Here is a 19,396-nt window from a genome sequence, read left to right as displayed (position 1 = left end):
GTCGGTAAGGATGGAAATTACAACCATAGCGCAGTTAGAGCTTTTGGGAAAAATACCCCTGAATCAGCATGGATATTGTTCTTGCTGGGCTAAACTGGTGGTTTTAGCGTTGGAGGTTTTTTTTTTCTTTTTTTTTACTCGAGACCCTCAGGAGACTCTGCGAACGTCTATTAAAGTGACCCTGTGAAATAACAGGTGTGTATGAACAAGCGAACGGTGCTTTCTTCATTGTGGTTCACTGACATCTGATTCAGGCAACGGCTGTCTTACTAAAGACATTTGTAGAGAGTCAATTTGGGATTATGAGACCAATTACCCTAATTACTTTTCTTTGTGTTGTTCTTTCCCTTCAACTCGCTCTGTCTCACGGTTGTTATTCCCCTTTTAGATGCATTCTGGTGCTGCTCTGTGGCTTCATCTTTTGGGCTGATATTGCCTCATAGTTTGGGAAAGTCCCCCTACACAAACAGGCCAATTTTTCCATCCCAGGGCTGCTGACACACCCTAAAAGTCTGAGATTTGAACATATTAAGCAGAGCTTCAGTTGCTCTAACTATCAATGTGATGAATGAAAATCATCTCATTTCTTTCTAATCTGCTCACCCATATGGTTACGTTTATATGCGGTAATAAGATAATCGACCTTTACGGTCTTCGGCTTTTTTCTATGATAAATGAAGAAAGAAATGTATAGACATGCCACACATTTACGTTTACTCCCACAACTTCTGTCACATTAAATCTGTTCAACTCGTATCTTGCCCGTCAAGGCAGTTTAACCGAGCTATAACGAGCTCACAAAGCACGTACAGATGCCAGGATGGAAAGAGACAGAGAGCGTTTTTTCATTTGATCTTTTTGGTGGCAGAGAAATTAGTATGAGCAGATTATTATTTTTCTTTTACAAAGGCATTCATGTTGCAAGGTAAAACATACAATAGAGCAAAAGCTGCCTTACTCTTAAAAGCAACTTCGATATTGAGACTTTTTTTCCCCTGACAAACTCAATAGACACGGAAGCCCATTACAAGGGCGTCTTATTAGTGTCGACTGATTTTACAAGATTGCTATCTATGTATAATTAAGCCCCAAGCGCATCCAGTCACATTCGTACATGCTATCTTTTGATAACATATTCTCATGACGCCCAGGAGCTCTTTTGATAAGTAATAAAGAGAGACAATCTGATCTGCCGTATCAACTCCATGATTGGCTTCTCAGTTTGCTGAACTTCTGAACAAAAGAACGCATCAGTACATATATTTTTGATGTCAAGTTTTTATTTATTAATTTTGTTCGCTTTTTTTCTTTTCCTTTTTTGCTCTAGGTTATATTGCAGTTTTGATATCTTTTGTTATGGTAGACGTGACTTGTTCAACTGAAAGCTTGGATGCTTTCAAATCCAAGCAATTGTAAAACTTTACGATAGATTAAGCACATGCGCTAGCGCTGTTTGAGGGTGAAACATTGTCATTATTAATCTGAGCTACTGAAATTATTCATTGCAATCAGCTACTCTGTCATTTTAATCACATAACATTTTATTATGAATCTATGCTGTCAGGTGTATGAGGAAATCTGGTAGTGATTTAAATTTGGTAACTTGAGACCATGAACTAATGGCTTTTAATGACATACTGTATTACAATAAATTGTTTTTTAATATGCAGTGCTGTGTGCGTGCGTGTGTGTGTGTGTTCACTCTATAAAGCAATGTTCATAGAGACCTGTTGCTAAGCGATGAAAAGCACGACAGGGATGCAACATATATATTTATATATTTAGGTTTTATTTATAGTTCTGTTCTGGAAGGATATCTTGTACACCAAATATCCCATTGGCAGTTAAGCGCATTCAATGTGTTTAGAAGCCATAAACAGTCACTTTTTCGAACAAACACAAATACAAAATAAAAATAACAACAAAATAATGGACTGCATGTAAATAACATACAAAAAATCCCATGCCTACTCAGTAGGTAACTACAGCATTCCAACTCCTCAAGATGTAGATATGTACATTTCCGTTACAAAAATATAGTTTATAGTTTTCTTTTTTGCTTACATCCCAAAGAAATGCAGTGCCCTCAAATCCTTTCCCTTCTTTCCTTGAAATGACTTTCTGAATATAGAAAAAAGAAACGAGAAAACAAAATCCCTTACACCTTAAGGCTAGATGCAATGCATCCACACGCTGATATCTGTCAAAACATCTGCAAGGCTTCACAAAAGGCACCAAAAAAATTGAAGATTTGTGGTTGACTCTTTTCTGATGTTTTCCCCCTCCATTTAACAGGTTTTTGTTGTCACATTTGCGAAAGAGAAATATAGTACCAGTGGATGATATTTACAAAATAAGAGAAACTAACATCACTCTTCCACATGCGTCAGAATACTTAAGTGCTTCTAGTCAAACAAGGTCAAGAACTTATCACAGCATTTTTACTACTTAATACAGAATGTATCTTATAAAATATGGCCCTGCTCAAGAATAATACAATGCAAATATTCAAATCAATGGTCACAACAATGGTACTAAAAAGTGAAAACAAAAAGGAAACATGGCACATGTACAATATACTGTAGCTTATGTATATTATTCAAATGTCTTTTGTAACTGTACACCTGTCGAGCTTGAAGCCCACAGGCTTCAAATACGCCGATAACGTCCTTTAGCCATTCTGCGTCTGTGCACGCACAGTTTGAGGGAAAGCTTGCCGAAGCCTGTTGCTTTTGCTAGTCATTTGAAAGTCTTATACGCCTCGTTTGAAAAAGGTTAGGATTCGAAGGGAGAGAACGGCACAAAAATCCCTTTTGTTTTCAAAAGTCTTTGCCGAGTCCTTGACTGTTTTGTAACCGAGCCATGTTGGGAGCATGGTCAGAAAAGTGCTTTTTGCAGAGGGGACTTAGAAGTCACTGATGCTTTCTGTTCCTTTGAGTCAAGCCTTGAGGACTGCGTGTCAAAAGTCTCAGCAGATGTCGGATGTCCGAGGGGAAAGCGCCGCTTGCATGTCGGGCAGTGGGGTGGTGACGGGAGAGCTGTAGATGTTGCTGGCCACTGAGGTAGGGAAGGAGGTGGCCACCTGCGTCTGGAAGGTGCTGGTCGCTGAGGGGTAAGTGGTTGCGATGGAAGGAGATGGGTAGGAGGTGTGCACCGGCGAAGAGTAGCAGGAGTTCACTGGGGACGGGAAGGAGGAGACCGGAGAGGGGTATGAAGTGATGGGAGAGGGGTAGCTGGACACCGGCGAGGAAGCTGAAATGGATACATTTGCAACCGAGCTCTGCACTGCAGCGCTGCCTTTCTCCGCCTTCTTGTCCTTCTGCCGAAGGTGGATCTTGGTGTGGCGCTTGCGCTCGTCACTGCGGGCGAATTTGCGGCCGCAGATCTCGCAGGCGAAGGGCTTCTCGCCTGTGTGCGTGCGGATGTGGGTTGTCAGGTGGTCGCTGCGGCTGAAGTTGCGCATGCAGATCCTGCACTGGAAGGGCTTCTGACCGGTGTGGATGCGGATGTGGCGGGTCAGCTCGTCTGAGCGCGAGAAGCGACGGTCGCAGGTCTCAACGGGGCAGGCGTAGGGGCGCTCGTGGGGAGGTGTCTTGCTTGGCCGGTTTGGGTACTTGCGCATACGACTGGGCTTGATGAGCTGAGACTGGTAGACGCTCTTTAGGTCCTGAGAACCGGTTTGGGTGGCAAAGGCCTTGATGGTGGACAGCGGCGTCAGGGAGGGCTGCTGCCCCGCTTGTGTTTGGAAGGGCTTCTGGTCGGGGGCCACCAAGCTGATCTCGCTCTGCTGCTGGGGAAACAGGTAGTCGGGGATCATGGGCACAGGGAAGCTGGTGCTACAGGCCTTGCTGTTGGGGTATGACGAAGGGTACTGCAGCGAGGTGCCCACTGCTGTGGGGAAGTTTGGGCCGGACTCAGGGAAGATGTCTGGGCTGGCGCTGGAGTAGGTGGGAGCCGCTGAGTAGATGGGGTTAGGCTCGCTCTGGTGGACGGAGCAGCTCAGGCTGGCGCTGGACGTGGATGACGAAGTCGAAGAGGGGATGGAAGACGAAGAAGAGGAAGAGGGAGCAGCTGCCTGAGAGGAGGAGGATGGGATGGAGGTGGAGGGCGGGTTGATGCCCACCAGCCCGCTCACCAGACTGAACAGGGGTTCAGCCCACAGACTGTTGCTGCAGTTGTGGGCAGGTTCGAGCGTGAAGCGGCCCGTGTAAGAGATGGGGGGCAGCCGCTGGGTGGAGTAGGTCTGATCTGCCAGAGGTTTCTCGATGGCGATTTCTGGAAGCGTGTCTGCAACAGCAAGCACAAAACATAGAGAGAGAGTGGATTAGAAACCGTGGCACAGCTAGTTAGCTCTAAATCATCTTGAGCTCATTTGAGTGCACATAAATAATCCCAAAGGTGTTTTAGTTGGGGGGTCCTGCTGGCTGTCGGAACTGTGTTTTCCCACAATCTTAGACAGAGCAGCAGGTGCTGATGGAATGCAGGGGCACCCCCCCACCCAAACACACACACGCAAACACACACACACATTTGCCGATCTCCCTCGGAGACAAGAGCCAGCGCAAGCTAAACCATCTGCATGTGCTCTTCTCTCAACGCTCTCTTTCTCATTACTGCCATCCTGATCTCTTTTTTTTTCTACTTGTACAGCTTATAGTTATTCAGTCTGCACTTGCAATGATTCAAAAATTAGTTTTAAAATTAAGCTGTTCTGCAAATTTTAAATGCCTCATTCCTTCCAGTGATTTTACTTAATAATAACTACTTAGTGTTTGTTGTCAGCTTTAGTTAACATTTTAAAACTTTACATCAGTGCAGTTTAATTAAAAAATAAGTTACTGTAATAATTATTAAACTGAAAAATTCACATTTAAGCATAAAGACACATTATTATTAACTACTGAAGACAACTGCATTTTTGCACAGCAATGCTCGCAATTCTCTGTATGAAAGCAGCATGCAGCTTTTTCACCATGCAATTTAATCAAAAGGGATTTAGCGCTTACCTCCAGCAAGGTGATCAAACTGCTCGCCGGGCTCCCCAGAGCCAAAACCTGTGCCTTCAGGTGCCGTGGCATTGAGGAACGGGGTCCCTGCAGAGTTCAGCATGATCATCTCCTCCAGCTTGGGGTAGTTATCCATGGGGGAGTGAGGGAAGCTCAGGGGGTCGGAGATCTGCAGAGCAGGCAGGAGCATCTCTGTCTTGGCTGCAGCCATCTCTCTCTGGAGTGTGCTCGGTGAGGAGAGAAGTGCACTGGAGAGATCAGCAGCTAACCCCTCTGGGACGACAAATGTGAAGAAGCTGCGATGTCTGTCTCTCCTTCTTTCTGTTGAGCTCCTCAATCTCACAGTTTGTCTTCTTGTTGTCTTCCCTCTTCTCCGTTTTTGATTGTCCAAAGATGCAGAACAAATCCACTACGTCTCAGATAAAATAAGTGAGATTCAGAATGTCCCTTCTGACCATTCCCTAAAATTAACTTTTTCAGCAAATTAGATCGCTGTTTTGTTTCTTTTGTTGTTGTTTTTGAATTGATTTGTCACATTTATTTAACGTGTTTGTTATATATATCGCAACGTGTTACCTATCAGCTGTCTGCACTAGTGCTGAATCGCTTGGGCTCTCTAGGCTCTTTCTCAGCTCAGAGAATCCCTACTCCTTTATATATCCTCTTGCCGTGACGTAGATGTCCATATTTGGAGTGGAGGAAGCCCATATTTAGGCACTGCAGTGGAGGACACATGACGTTTGCCTAGAGGAAAAAAGCAGATTGGGGAGCTTAAACATTAAGTCTGTGCATTAAATGGAGGGGAGATGCCCGTTCCTCCTCCACAGCAAATCAATGCGTGGTAAGCGCAGCGTCTCTCCGCTAGAAAGAGAAGCGCAAGTCTGCCTTTTCTGCTCAAAATTCTCGCTAAGATTTCGGGTTTCCCGTCTGCGCTGTAGCAGAGCCCTGGCCGGAAGATCCCGCTCCGCCATGCCATATAAGGTCGTGACTACATAAGGCTTGATTCCGGTGGATTTCCACTTCCATGCCCTTATTTGGAGCTTCCTGATGTAGCGCTGATCGGCGCTTGGCAGTGAAAGGGAGACTTGGGTGCAATTGAAGTCCAGAGCTCCGCACAATAACTAATGTCAGCATTATGCTGCCTCGCCCGTTCCAAGATTTATGAGAGAGAACTTTTTTTCTCAACGCTTAAACAACGGTGCGCCTTCGGTGCAGAAATATTCTCTTATTTCAACATTAGCACAAGCACTTTAATTCGTAACACGCGTCGTTTTTTCTATAAGGGCGCTGATTCTACTAACCACGAAACAAACGCTTTACAACAACCCATGCAAGAAAAGCTTATTTATTCCGACGTACTGATCTCATTACGAATTGAACGCCGTGCAATACAACGCAGTTTACCACGAGCGGAGCAGCACAAGACAGCACTGTTTTGTTTCGTGAAACTTGTTTGTTTGCGAATTCAGATACTGTTACACGACTGATATTAGTTTATGAGTCGTTTTGATACGACCGACGTGTTTCTGTAAGCATTATCAGCATTATTATTAATGCATCGTTTTAAACTACAGCTGTCGCCCAAAACCGAGTTTCTTATTCGGCATGATAAATGACATGATAGATCTAATAGGCTATATTTTGCTCAAAAAATAAAATTAATTAATTTATAAAAAAAGTTTGTACTTTAAATTTGAATTAAACCCGCTCGCTTGTTTTGATAAAGGGGAGACGCTTGGCTATTCCGGGCACGGCCAGCGCGTTGGCACTGATGGATGGAGGGTGCTGACAGAGGAGAGAGGAGATCTGTTTAATTGGGGGATGTCCCGGGCTCGATACACAGGGATCCTCTCTGTCACTCAACGCCAGACACCCATGCAAATAAGCGCTGCAGCACGCTCTCCGGACGCCGGTGGTGTACTGATGCTCTGTAAATTGAGGAGAAGAGCAGAGTGCGCCGTGGCTTTGGCAGGGAGATCGATGTAACTTTGCTGACTCAATAGACTTTAGTCAGGGCAGACGCCATTTTAATTTAACGTGAACGAAAACGAGGCTGCGAGGGACGCGCGAGCGGTTCATTCAGCGTTAACCGTTTCTAAAATTCCCCAAAGTGCACAGAAAATACACAGTACAACATACTAAATGGATTTTCACCAAACATACGATGGCTGCTGAATCAGGGTTTGGGGCTACCTGTTGCAAAACTGGGTTAAGGCTAGAAGGCATACAACAAAATCTACTGGGCATCAGTTGTATAAGTTTTGTCACACTGTACAGCGATATTATTACTATTAGATGGTTTTTTGCCTTACTGCAAGGGGTGGGTTTAGGGTTAAGGTCGGCGTAGACGTTAATAAAACACAATCTAATAGGTAGAACAATTCAATTTATTGTTAGCTTGCAGTTTTTGGGCAAAACCATCTGCACCATCTCTAACAGGCTAAAAGTGCACCTCTAAATGTAAGGTGCTAACAAAAATGACACAATGGACACGTTAAAGATCCGTGTGTTTATTTATGAGCTGTTTCCACACAAAAGAGGTTTTTGTGACGAAAGAAAAGAAAGACAAGAAAAGCCGTTTCACAGGCGCAGCAGGTTATTACGTTATGATGCAAGATTACTAAAACATTTTTTTAACGTGTAAAATCGTGCACAGTTAGGCCAGGATCCTCCAAGCCTGCCTTGTTTTGCAAATTACTAGCGCGCCGCGTTTTCCAAAAATCTTTAACACGTTTTGATTGATATCGCTCGCTATATATGAAGAAAGATAAAAATGGTCTCGAATAGGCTAGAGTAGAATGTAATTGCACAGGTGTCTCGAAGAGAGATGTAGGCGAATGTCATCCGTCTAATGATCAACAACTTTATATAACTGGAGCCTCAGATCAGGAAACGGGGTGGCAGTTGGTGACTCACTATAAGTTTAACAAGAGTAGTGGGAGGGTGTTCCCTTACCAGGGAATGGGGGTGGAAGAGATGGGACAGCCTGGGTAGCTTGTCTAACCTGATGTGTTATTGGCTCGTGTTTGTATAAATATATATATGTGGAGGGGGTTTCTCCTTTTCCTTGTTATGAAAGGCCGGTTCTCCCCGCACCTACGCCGAAGCCCACGCCTGTGTCTGTCCTCGCTCGCTCGGTCTATCTCCTGCTGGTTAATATTTCATTAAGATCTGCCAGCCTGCCTGGGTACAGAGAAAGAGAGAGAGAAAGAGAGAGAGAGAGAGAGCGCTTCACACCCCCACGTTCAGAGGCAAATACCAGGCATCTGCTGGAATTAATCACTGGCTCTGGCTGGCAGCCTGATGGAGATGCTCTATCTCTCTTTCTCGCTCTCCTTCGCCCACCTCTGCCAGCCCCCCCAACCCGTGCCATCTCCATCGTCAACATAAAGGTGAGCCTGTCGGGGGTGGCCGAAGAGCAGACAGGATGACTGGCTGATATATGAGCATTTGACAGTCTATTACACGATTTAGGGAGGGTGGAGCAAAAGAGCAGCGTGTGTTAAAGTGAGTGGAGATCACGGATGCCGATGCGCTCCTGATGACGGTGGCAAAGCGAAGAGAGCGAGAAAATTAAGTCGATTTAGATCAGACCAAAATATAACGAAGAAGAGACTCCTACGGTCTTGGTATTGATCAAGGAGAGTGGAATTATGAGATTTAGGAGTAAATTTATCTGTTTTTATCTCCCATTAATGCAGCGTCCTGCTATGTATATTTATATAAATACTTAGAAGCGCTCGCAATAAATGTGTTTGCAAGTAGGAGATAATGTATTGATATGTCTGGCTCAATAACCTTTTACAAGGGGTTTCTCTTTCTGGGTTCTGCCTGGTTAGGCCTTTCAACGCAGCAGCGTAAATCTTTATCGCTGCGAATCACTAAAGGCTTTAGTCGAAGAGTAGTTAGCAACATTTGGTCTTCAACATGAGTGTCAGTTGATAGGCATAAATCATTTATGCACGTTTATGAATTATTCTAAAAGTGTAGAAAGCAAAAAATGGATTATTGTTTATGTTTTGTCCCAAGGCCATTTATTCACTGTGGATATCATTTCATATTAAATTTAATAATACAAGTTTTAGCTTGAATGTTTGGTGCACACGACCTTTTCAAAGTTTGGGGTCAATCTTTGACCCCCCAAGATTATTATTTTTCTTCAACAAGAATGCATTAAATCCATAAAGAAATGACAGTACAGACATTTAAAATGTTACAAAATATGTCTATTCCAAATAATTGCTCTTCTTTTTATCTTTCTATTCATTCAGAATCTTAAAAAAATGCATCAGTTTCCATAAAAATATCAAGCACAGTTGTTTTCAACTTTGATATTAATACAAAATGTTTCTTGAGCAGCAAATCAGCGTATTAGACTGATATCTGAAGGATCATCAGACACCGACGAATGGACTGATGACTAAAATTCCGCTTTAGCATCAGAAATAAGGACTTTTTAAAACACGCTAAATTAGAAACCGTTACTTTAAAGTGTAATAATATTTTACTGATCAAATAAACGTTCAAAAATCGAAACTTCTGATTAGTAGCATGCTGTATAAAGTGCGTTTGTGAAAACTAGCATATGCATTTGCATGTGTTCTAGATATGTTCCACTACATTATTATGCCCAAGTGAATCTGAGGATAATTGTTACATGCTCATCTGCATCAGGCACTAACCACAGCGTTTGTCGTGACTGTGATGTAGGCCCTAAAGCGCGACTTACAGTATGTCCTGACATCTGATGCACACATTTGTGTCATTAATATGACAAATGCCATGAAGCCACTGTCCTCTTGGGATTTTTAGCCAGCTGAAGGTTACAGGCGACAGGAAAACAATTACCAGAGCCCACGAGGCAGCGACAGAAAGCCAGCCTCTAAGACCTGCCCCCAACTGAGTCATTGCCTGCCTTTGTGCTCTGTTTGATGTGTACAACAAAAGGAGGTTCAGCTATGTGTCAGAAGACCAATACCTGAGGCCTATCTGTTACATTTAAGGGGACTTCCTGAAAAGAGCCGCTGCACGTCTAGTTTGCTAATCTAAATAAATATAGAACTGCCTAAAAGCGTCTAAAGAGTCTGAGATGGAATCAAGTCACAGGTTTTCACCATGAATGGTTAGGCCACATGTATGAAGTATGAGTAAGATAACCATTTACAGTGGAATAAATGTCTAGCTAATTTTAGTAGCTGGTGTGAAACAACAGAGAAGTGAAACCGAATGACTTGCATGGTTTGGTATAGTTTTTAATGGATCACTGCCTTGTTGTTTCTTATGCAATACTCTTTCCATCTGTGTTTGGGTAACAGAGAGTGTAAACTGGGAGTGCAGTGTAGTGGTAAAACCGGCCGGCTGGATTTTTGTTTGAGAGTTTTAACTGGGTGTGATTTCACATTCATTTGAAGACAGACACTTCCAGATTTCTGCTAGGCTCATATTTCACTTTTTGCTGCTCTCAGTTCTACATGAGCTACCACATTTCCCTTTTATAGTCTATTTAGAGATGAAGGATGTTCTGTAGTACTAAAAAAACATTTTATATAGAAAATGTAAGGGGCTTTCCTAACTCTCAAGCCATGATGCTAACCTGTTGTGTGTAGTGATTGTTAGTGCGTGTAAACACACACACACTCACACACACACACACACACACACACACACACACACACACACACACACACACACACACACACACACACACACACACACACACACACACAATTTTCCAGTTAAAGTAACTTCAGTTAAATAAAGGCCTCTGACAAATGGCAATGAAACTGGCCATATAATTTTTTTCTTTATTGTAGATGCAGGTTCATTAAACAGCTCGTTATATAAATATTTTTTGCAATATTTCACACCAGTTTCAAAATTTCCAGTGACTGGCACTAAACAATGTTCAGTTTTCTGTGAAACAGTTAAACACGACCTTGGTAACATTTTATTATGCCGGTTAATGTTCTATATCAGAAATGAAATGCCTGTTGAGTAAGTTTAGAAATATAACACATGCACTAAACACTACCCCAAAATTATCTGATAGTGTAAACATAAGCAAATGTGAGATAAAAATACCTTTGTTGAAGCATCCATTTGAGCTTATGCTTTTAAATTTCACAAATGCAATGTTTTACCAGGTGCGCTACCGAGCAAGTTTATACATTACATATTATGTGAAAATGTATTAGTCTGCAAGTCATGCAATATAGTAAAAGTGTAAAAGTAGTAGTAAAATTAGCAAATGTTTTAGTGCTACAAGTGTTCATTTCATCAGGAAACAGCAGTGAAATGTATATACTGCATATTTTAACAAACATGATTACATTGTACCAAACAGTCTCCGTTCTTTAGAAGTTTACTTTTCCTCAAAATACATTGTGTATATCAACCTGTTACTGTCTTCTTGGTGGACACGGTGTCAGATAAGGTTAGGCTGGAATGCTGGACCACAGGATCTTGTCGATTCAGGATTGCCTGCAGGTAACTCACCGGAGTCTGCAGCCAGAAATGGGGGGCATTCCAGAATCATACAATAATCATAACCATTGGAACACAGCATGTCATAAAAGATGACAAGCAAGAGGGAGAAGTGAACCCGAAATCATCCCGACAAACAGTACAACAGCTGCAGAGAACCTGGGCAAAAGAGTGAATAAATCAGAAGGCCCTGTCAGAACAGCTCCAGTCTGGATCTCCGTAGTAGAGCAGTTCTGAAATAACGTTGAGGCAAAGGTCCACAGTCTCTAATTGGATAAAGGAAAGCTTTGCAGGTCATTCAGTTCGTTAGATATGGGTTACATCCCAAGTTATGATTTAACACAATCTTAAGCTTCTTATGGGCTCTAATATTCCAGTGAATATCATTTTTCACACAAAGTGCATGAAGGATGCAACTTGGGTTACATTAGATTTTTTCACTGATATTATTGCAGTGCATAGCGGAGTTGCACTTCGCGTTATTCACTATGACTATTTTTAAAACTGATGAACTGTGGATTTTTTCACAAAGATTCTCGCGGTGTATTCTGGGATTGCTTTATATGCGAAGGAAGGACACACACAATGCTGTGCGGTATCCAAGAAGACAGCATAATTATACACTTCCTACTGTTCGGAACAGCCTTCGCTTCAGGAACAAGTCTGTGACGCCTTAAAATACTGTCTGGGAAGGCAGCTCTAGGTGTTGGTGCAGAGCACTAATTGACAAATACAGTTAGTATTGATCGAAAGGCGAACTGGAGGCCTCGGCTACGAGTATAATGTTCAGGAATTGTACAGATGGCATGGTTTTTATGGGATGCTAGCAGGCATATATCATAATGCGGATCTGAGACAGCTGTTTGGGTTATGTCACTAATATCATTCCAACCACCGCTCCGAAAACTGATCAAGGTCTATTTCGCAGCTGAGACACGCTCTGGTTTTGATATTAAACTGTACATTCATATTTTCGCATTAACAAACGCTATATGAAAGTTACCATGCAACCCAAACCTGTGCGTATGCAACTTATAGTCGAAGGCTAGAAGAGACATAGAAAGCAACACTATAGGATGTGCGCTTGTTTTGAACTCATAAAACAAGGTTGTCTGTTAATGGGAAAACCGTGACTTGTGTTTTGATAGCACACTGAAAAGCTGCTACCCCGGACTTGCTAGGGCACAGACTCGACAGCTCCTTCAAATAAATGTGTTGATGAAAGATGAAAGCGTACACATTACATCTCTTATGGCACACCTCTTCAGTGACCTACGCACAGGCGTCACTGTGTTTTAAAAAGCAGTGGGAGCAGCCGACGGGGTTAAATGAACTTTTCATCACATATTTAGTTAGATAACTTCGTTCATCTTCGTTTTTTTTTTTGTGATCCTGAGTTTGTGTAGGTGACTGGATAACCCTTGTGAAAAATAAGTACACTTTAAAATACTTTTCAAAAGAGTATTTATGTATCTGCAGTGTAATGTTTTTGGAAATTTGTTTCCACTTTATGTTAAGTGGCCCGAATACCTATGTGCTTGCAAAGTAACTGGAAGTTTAAGTAGCATGTTACTACGGTGTAAGTACACATTAGTATCTCGAGCTGTATTTCTGTAACTACACACATGTAACAACCGTGAGAATGGTGGGTGTAAGTACAAATGTGTAACAGGACATGTATAACTACATTTTGTAACAACAATAAGAGTAATTGGAACACTTTGATCGAGGGGGTGGAGATGGTAGGTTTAAGGATATGTAAAGTGGGAGGAGTTAGATTTCGAGTAGGTACATTACTGTAATAATGGTGTGTAACTTGTTACATGTAAAAGTGGTGTTACCAATGTCCTTGTACACATTAGTACGTACACACAGAGGGTTGTTACATGCGTGTAGTTAAATTAATATTGGAGCTGTAGCTACTACGCAACAAAGTGTATTGACACTGTGGTTACACACTAGGTACACATGTTAAACGCCACGTTATATAAAGCGAGAACAGAATTTTAACTATTTGCCATCAAATAGTTGAACTTCAGAGTGTTTTTGACTAATTTAAATGTGACTGAATTCAATATTTAGGGTAACTATTTAACTACTATGTACTTCAAAAAATACGTACAATGTACTTTGGGCATATTGTATTTGGTGCTATTGAGGTGGGAGACACGTATTTACACAATAAGTGCAATGGATCACATGATTAACTTTACAGAGTAAAGGCCCTCTAATAGACTAATTGTCTCTTAAACATGGTTTAGTGTCTTCAAATGCACTTAAGGAGCCTGTTATGCCACCGATATAATATTATCTGTAAAGCAGTAGGATGCTTGAGCCTGACTGTAGTATAACCTCTCTACAGAGCTCAGATTTACCAGTAGCGCATATCACATCTGGCACACTATCAAATACGTCATACGTTGTTAAGCCTCAAACAAATCAATCAACATTTTCCTTGAGCAAAATATGTCAGCAATGCCAAATGAATCGCATGAATAGAGTGAAGGAAGAAAACAACTGAGGGCATTTCTGCCTTCATCTGTGTCACATGACCCGAGTTACCCTTTAACTCATTGTTAAATGCAGTGCACACAGAAGCCTGTTTCTGTTGCCACAGGAAATTAACACAAGCTTTCTCTACATGCAGTAGATACCTCACACTCCTCGCCCCGTGTCTACGTTTGCTGTGTGTGTGTGTTTGCTTTGTGCTCCAGCGTTTGAGGAACACGAGAGAGGGAGAAACGCAGGGTAGACAAACATACACCCACATATATGCATTTACACATATACGCGTGAACTTGTACACGCTCGTAGAAAGGCAATAGAATCCTTAGCTACTTAATTAAAGCGGAAGATCTGTCTTCGTACGTTTGCCGATATCAAGACCTCTAGATTTAAAAGACGTGATAAAGCTTGACGCGACGTGTCCTTTGCTTACTTATGAAACCCAACATAACATAACAATGATACGCATACTCTGGGTTCAGAAATAAAGCGAAAAGGAAAAAACGGCTTTTGATCAACACTGTACAGTACCAAACTACAATAACACAACTTTATTTGGCCGCACGGCTGGACATTTGCTCGAACAAATGTGAGGTTTTTTTTTTGCGTGTGTGTGATTTCACAGGAAGGTTTTCAGATATAATGGTGTGAGATGTAAAGTATGTTGAAACACAGAAGCGAACACACTTTCTGCATTCTTTCACAGAATGTGTCGGTGAAGCCACATCACTGCACGGTATCTCAGCACACAGTTGCCATGGCAAAGAAGTCCTACTGGTCTCCAAGGTACCCAAGCCTATTGTCTTTGCTTTCTTTATTTAGATGAAAACATGATTTATTGTAGAGGATACTGGTCTGCTTTGCCATGAAATTGGCAAATATACACACACACACACATATATATATATATATATATATATATATATATATATATATATATATATATATATATATATATATATACACACGTATGCCTAATAACAAACCACATGTCTTTATTTATCTGAAGTTTAAAAAATACTATTAAGTGCAAACTGAATGTAATGTTGTTAGACACTTAATTAGACCTTAATTGGAATAAAATTAAAATGCATTATAGTGTACATTTATAAGAACTGCAATTAACTTTTAAGTGCTTTTTTGACTAGGCTGAGTACATTTTTACACGTAATTTCATAATTATTTTTATTGTCTTTGAAATATGGTTGACGTGTACCACCAAATAAATGTACTTCTCCATTAAAACGTGAATGTCAGTTACTTCAATATTTATTTTTAATGACACATTTATGATGGTTTGAAGTATATTAGTATACTTTATACAGCATATCAGCTTTAAATATAACAATGAATTACACTACAGGTAAAATTCTAATTAAATAATATACAACAGTCCGGTTTTTATATTCACAGAAGTCTTAATATCAGAATAAGCATCTTCAATTCATTTACTTGGAGTTTGTTTTCGCACTAATTTCTTTGTCATTTGCACAAACTAAAAATGCATTATAGTTCAAATTCACAAGAAATGCCATTAGCTTAACTTTGGAGTTGTTTTTCATGTAATTTCATGTCTTTGAAATATGGTTAAAGTGTACTTCCGAATGTAAAACTTTAAATACTTTACTTATACCTTACTTTTTTATGCTATAAATGTATTGTAATACTGTAATACACTTTTAGGACATTTCTACTGAATGTATTCAAGTATGTCACATATAAAGATGCATTTAAAATACAACAATGAATAACATTACAGATAAAATTATGATCAAGCAATACGCACAAAGTCATTTAAAGTGTTTATAATGTACAATCGACATCAGTATTATTATGTCATCAGTATTAGATGACATGTCTTTAACCTAAGTATTATCATCTTTGTCTTCACCTCACACGAAAGCTGTGTTTGTTTGCGGCAGTGATGGTCAACTATCAAGTGTCAGATGTAACTGTCAGTATGTGACATTTTTCCATCACACACACCGCGCGAGTGAATGCTTTTCCTCCAGTGCTGTGGCCATTTTACTATATATGCAAAACCCTCCGTGAGGTCTGCACCTGTGGTCTTATAGCGGGGTGGAAAGTACAGTACACAGACTGCTGTTTGTTCCACGTCTGCTTTACATAAACCGATCATACATCCTGAATTCAGTTCTCATGATTATGATAACTGTTCTATCAATAACTCACACATAAACGCACGGCTCGCTTTGAAAAGAGTTATTTTACGAACCGCAACTCTTGTTTTTATCCCACTCTCTGATTTTATCAGAGGCCGTCGGCTCTTGTAGATTTAACCAAAGAGCTGAATATGTGACGGTGTGTTTTTCTGCATACAAGAAATAGGAAACGTTTTAAGCCCGTTGCTAGAAAAAGGCAGAAAGATGCCAATGAAGCGACACGGTTATGAGGCTAACCTCTAACCGCACTCGTATCCATTTTCCAGCGCAGCGCAGCTGTCATTTGTCGTCTAGCCCGCAATTACCGGGGCTCACAAACAAGGACGTGATGTCACTTCCTGTGCTCCGTGATATCACAAAACCAGAAATGGAGAGTCTAATGCTGACGCGTGGAAAGCGGAAACAGCTCTGTCTCGCAGACAATGCCGCAACAAGCCAGATCCTAAAAAACCAGCCATGTGACCTTGCTTACAAACCGAATGAAAAACACACTTATCTGATGAAAGCCGCTTTTGATTGCTTCCCACCGCTGCTGGTTAATGTTTTGGGTTTTTTTTTTTAAATAAGGAAATAGAAATAGATCTTTGCATGTCTGACACAATTTACAGATGTAAAAGTTCAAAATGACACCACCAATAAAATCCTGCCTTTAGTCATAATCTAAAGCAGCAGAGTTGAAATGGAATATTACATAAGTCTCTGCTTACAGTTAACATCATTTCAGCTCGTATCTATTAATACTTACTAAAATGTTGTGTGTCTTGCGTTTAAAGGCACCAAAGAAAAGTCTTTAGGGCAAATAAAGCTATACCATTAGCTCTGTGACGAAAGGCCAAGGTGACTAATAGCTTCAGAGTACGGAAAATTTGACGTGACAGAAGTGTAATAGTCGTCTGACTGGTTGTGATTGGATTGCAGAGAAGTGCAGGACAAGTGTCTGCATGCTCCCTGGTCCTATACATGTCAGCGGGGTTGTCTCTCCGCAGGCCTGAAAGGCTCATTATTTCAAAGAAATGCTAATCCGAAACTCAACAGGTGACGGTGGCATAGCCTGCTGTTTAAGCGCGTTACAACCACTGGACGCGAACATTAAAAAGTTAAGTATTCTCAAAAACACGTTTGCTTTTGAGCGTGATTCATATCAACATGTTCCCAACTAGTTGTTTCACAGCCTAAAGCCCTTTACTGCCAATAAAGCGACGCGGTGTAGGGCAATATCAGTCAATCTCCGTGGTGTGAATATAAACGTCCCCACCAGACCTAGCTATAGCCCCCTCTGAATTAGACGGCAAATCCTTGTATAATTCTTGCAGAATAAACGCCCACCAATAATATCCCGCCGGCTCACGCTCTTTATTGGCATCATATTTCCCCCTCTGATTACGCAATAATCTGAGATAGAAGATTTATGATGGCTGGGAATTGGCGCTCAGTTGAGATGGAAACTACAAAGTTTTATCTAAAACCCTGTGTTTTAGTATTCCCTGAAAGCATGCTTGCTGAGCATTGTTGATTACGAAAAAATGGAGGTTCTGTTACATTTGATTGAAGAATCTTCCGGTCAGAATTTCAGAATTTGATATATATATATACATACACACACACACATATTGCAGATTGTATAACACAGGGAACAGCCAACAACAAATGAAACCAAAAAATACAAGTATATATATATATATATATATATATATATATATATATATACTGAACAAGTATATATATATATATATATATATATATATATATATATATATATATATATATATATATATATATATATATATATATATATATATATACTGAACATATTAATGCATTCTGCTATTTACTTCAAAATGGTACTATTTAAACAATTAAGATAAAAATAAGGATATTAATTATTTATAAAATAAATGATATTTAATTATTTAATAAAATAATGCATTATATATTATTATAAATAATTAAACTACATTTTAAGTAATTTTTATTATTTAAATTCAATTGAATTAATCTAACTGCATTGCTGCTGGGCAGCAATTACATGAGATTAAATGGAGAGCCAAGGGAGACTTTTGCTTTGCCGTTTTCAGATCTGTCTTATAATATCTTACTAGACATCAAAGACGTTTTCGAATGTTTCTATTCAAATTCTCCAAAGTACAATCTGATCCTTGCTGTCCAAATGAATTTTATAGCTCTGTATTCGTACTGTATATCAACAGTTCTCTTTTTTGTGCGCGGTATTTGAAGAAAACATCAGAAACATAACCGAGAAGCAGAGCAGCCTGTAAGCAATACAATTTTCCCCCCGGGGATGGTTATATCACGGTACATCGTAAAGCAGTGTTACTTTTTTTGGAAGTGTTAATGGTTACAACTTGGCAGTCGCTCAGTAAAACGCAGCCGAAAAACGCAAGGTCGAAGGTCAGAGGTTAAGTTGTGAACTCTGTCTTTTGAAAGCACGAGGAACGGCAGAGGACTTTGGAGGAAAACTGAAGAATGGGATGCACAGGAAAGAGAGAGTCAGAGTCGGAGGGAGGTGGGGGAGACTGGAGCTGATCCAGGGGAAATCCAGCTCCACATGGCAGAGCTCAGCCTCGGCTACAGTCAAGCAAACGCACAGGGAATTTTATACAGTACACTGTTCATCAGCATAAAACAGCCGCCTCATAGACCAATAACAAATTAAAGTCTTCTATAAATATAAAACTACCGTAACTATCTCAGCCCATATTAAATCTAAAATGGCTCTAGGAGTAATTTCGCCGTATGCCGTTTTTGCTGGCTGAATTCGGTAACAGTGTTTAATAAAATTTGTGTGTTATAGCAGTGAGGCAATAGCCTCAAGATTGCAATGGCTGTTTAGAGACTACTTTAACCAAGGTTATTTTTCATTGATACGTAATATGTTGACATGATGGATACACTGTCACAACGTGTTTATGAGGAGACTCTCAAGTGTAATGGCGGAGTAAACAATCTGAGCCGCATTCGAGGTACCTTATCCCTTTAAGTGAGCTTGGACCGGTCCAAATGTCTCCGTAATGAGAGCATAGCATGTCTTGAAATAAAAATACGCTGCTGAAAGATCTTTGGAGAAAGAGTTCACCCGAAATCCGCAGCAATTTAGTCATTATTCGGTCACAATCGCATCTGATTTATGCGTCTGCATGTTTAAAGTTGAAATGGCGAGACTTGCCGCACGCCAGGTTTGCTCCTGCGGCCCAAACGGAG

At 40.7% G+C, this 19,396-nt stretch overlaps 1 protein-coding gene across 1 annotated transcript; it reads right to left on the bottom strand.

Moving 5' to 3' along the window:
- Positions 1-1,768: 1,768 nt before the first annotated feature.
- egr1 (early growth response 1) lies at positions 1,769-5,643 on the bottom strand. Its single transcript, XM_043257030.1, has 2 exons — positions 5,007-5,643; positions 1,769-4,287 (listed from the first exon to the last, which is right to left on the bottom strand). The coding sequence occupies exons 1-2, from the start codon at positions 5,215-5,217 to the stop codon at positions 2,969-2,971; spliced, it is 1,530 nt and encodes a 509-aa protein (XP_043112965.1). The 5' UTR covers positions 5,218-5,643; the 3' UTR covers positions 1,769-2,968.
- Positions 5,644-19,396: the final 13,753 nt, after the last annotated feature.

Source organism: Puntigrus tetrazona, chromosome 14 (genome assembly GCF_018831695.1).
Source record: "Puntigrus tetrazona isolate hp1 chromosome 14, ASM1883169v1, whole genome shotgun sequence".
Lineage (NCBI taxonomy): Eukaryota > Metazoa > Chordata > Actinopteri > Cypriniformes > Cyprinidae > Puntigrus > Puntigrus tetrazona.
This window is presented reverse-complemented; position numbering and strand designations above follow the sequence as displayed.

Bases quoted from the DNA above. Each gene is read 5' to 3' on its own strand.
- egr1 (XM_043257030.1), bottom strand. From the start codon at position 5,217: ATGGCTGCAGCCAAGACAGAGATGCTCCTGCCTGCTCTGCAGATCTCC. The intron at 4,288-5,006 runs GTAAGCGCTAAA...TTGCTGTTGCAG, and splicing joins GTTTGATCACCTTGCTGGAG to ACACGCTTCCAGAAATCGCC.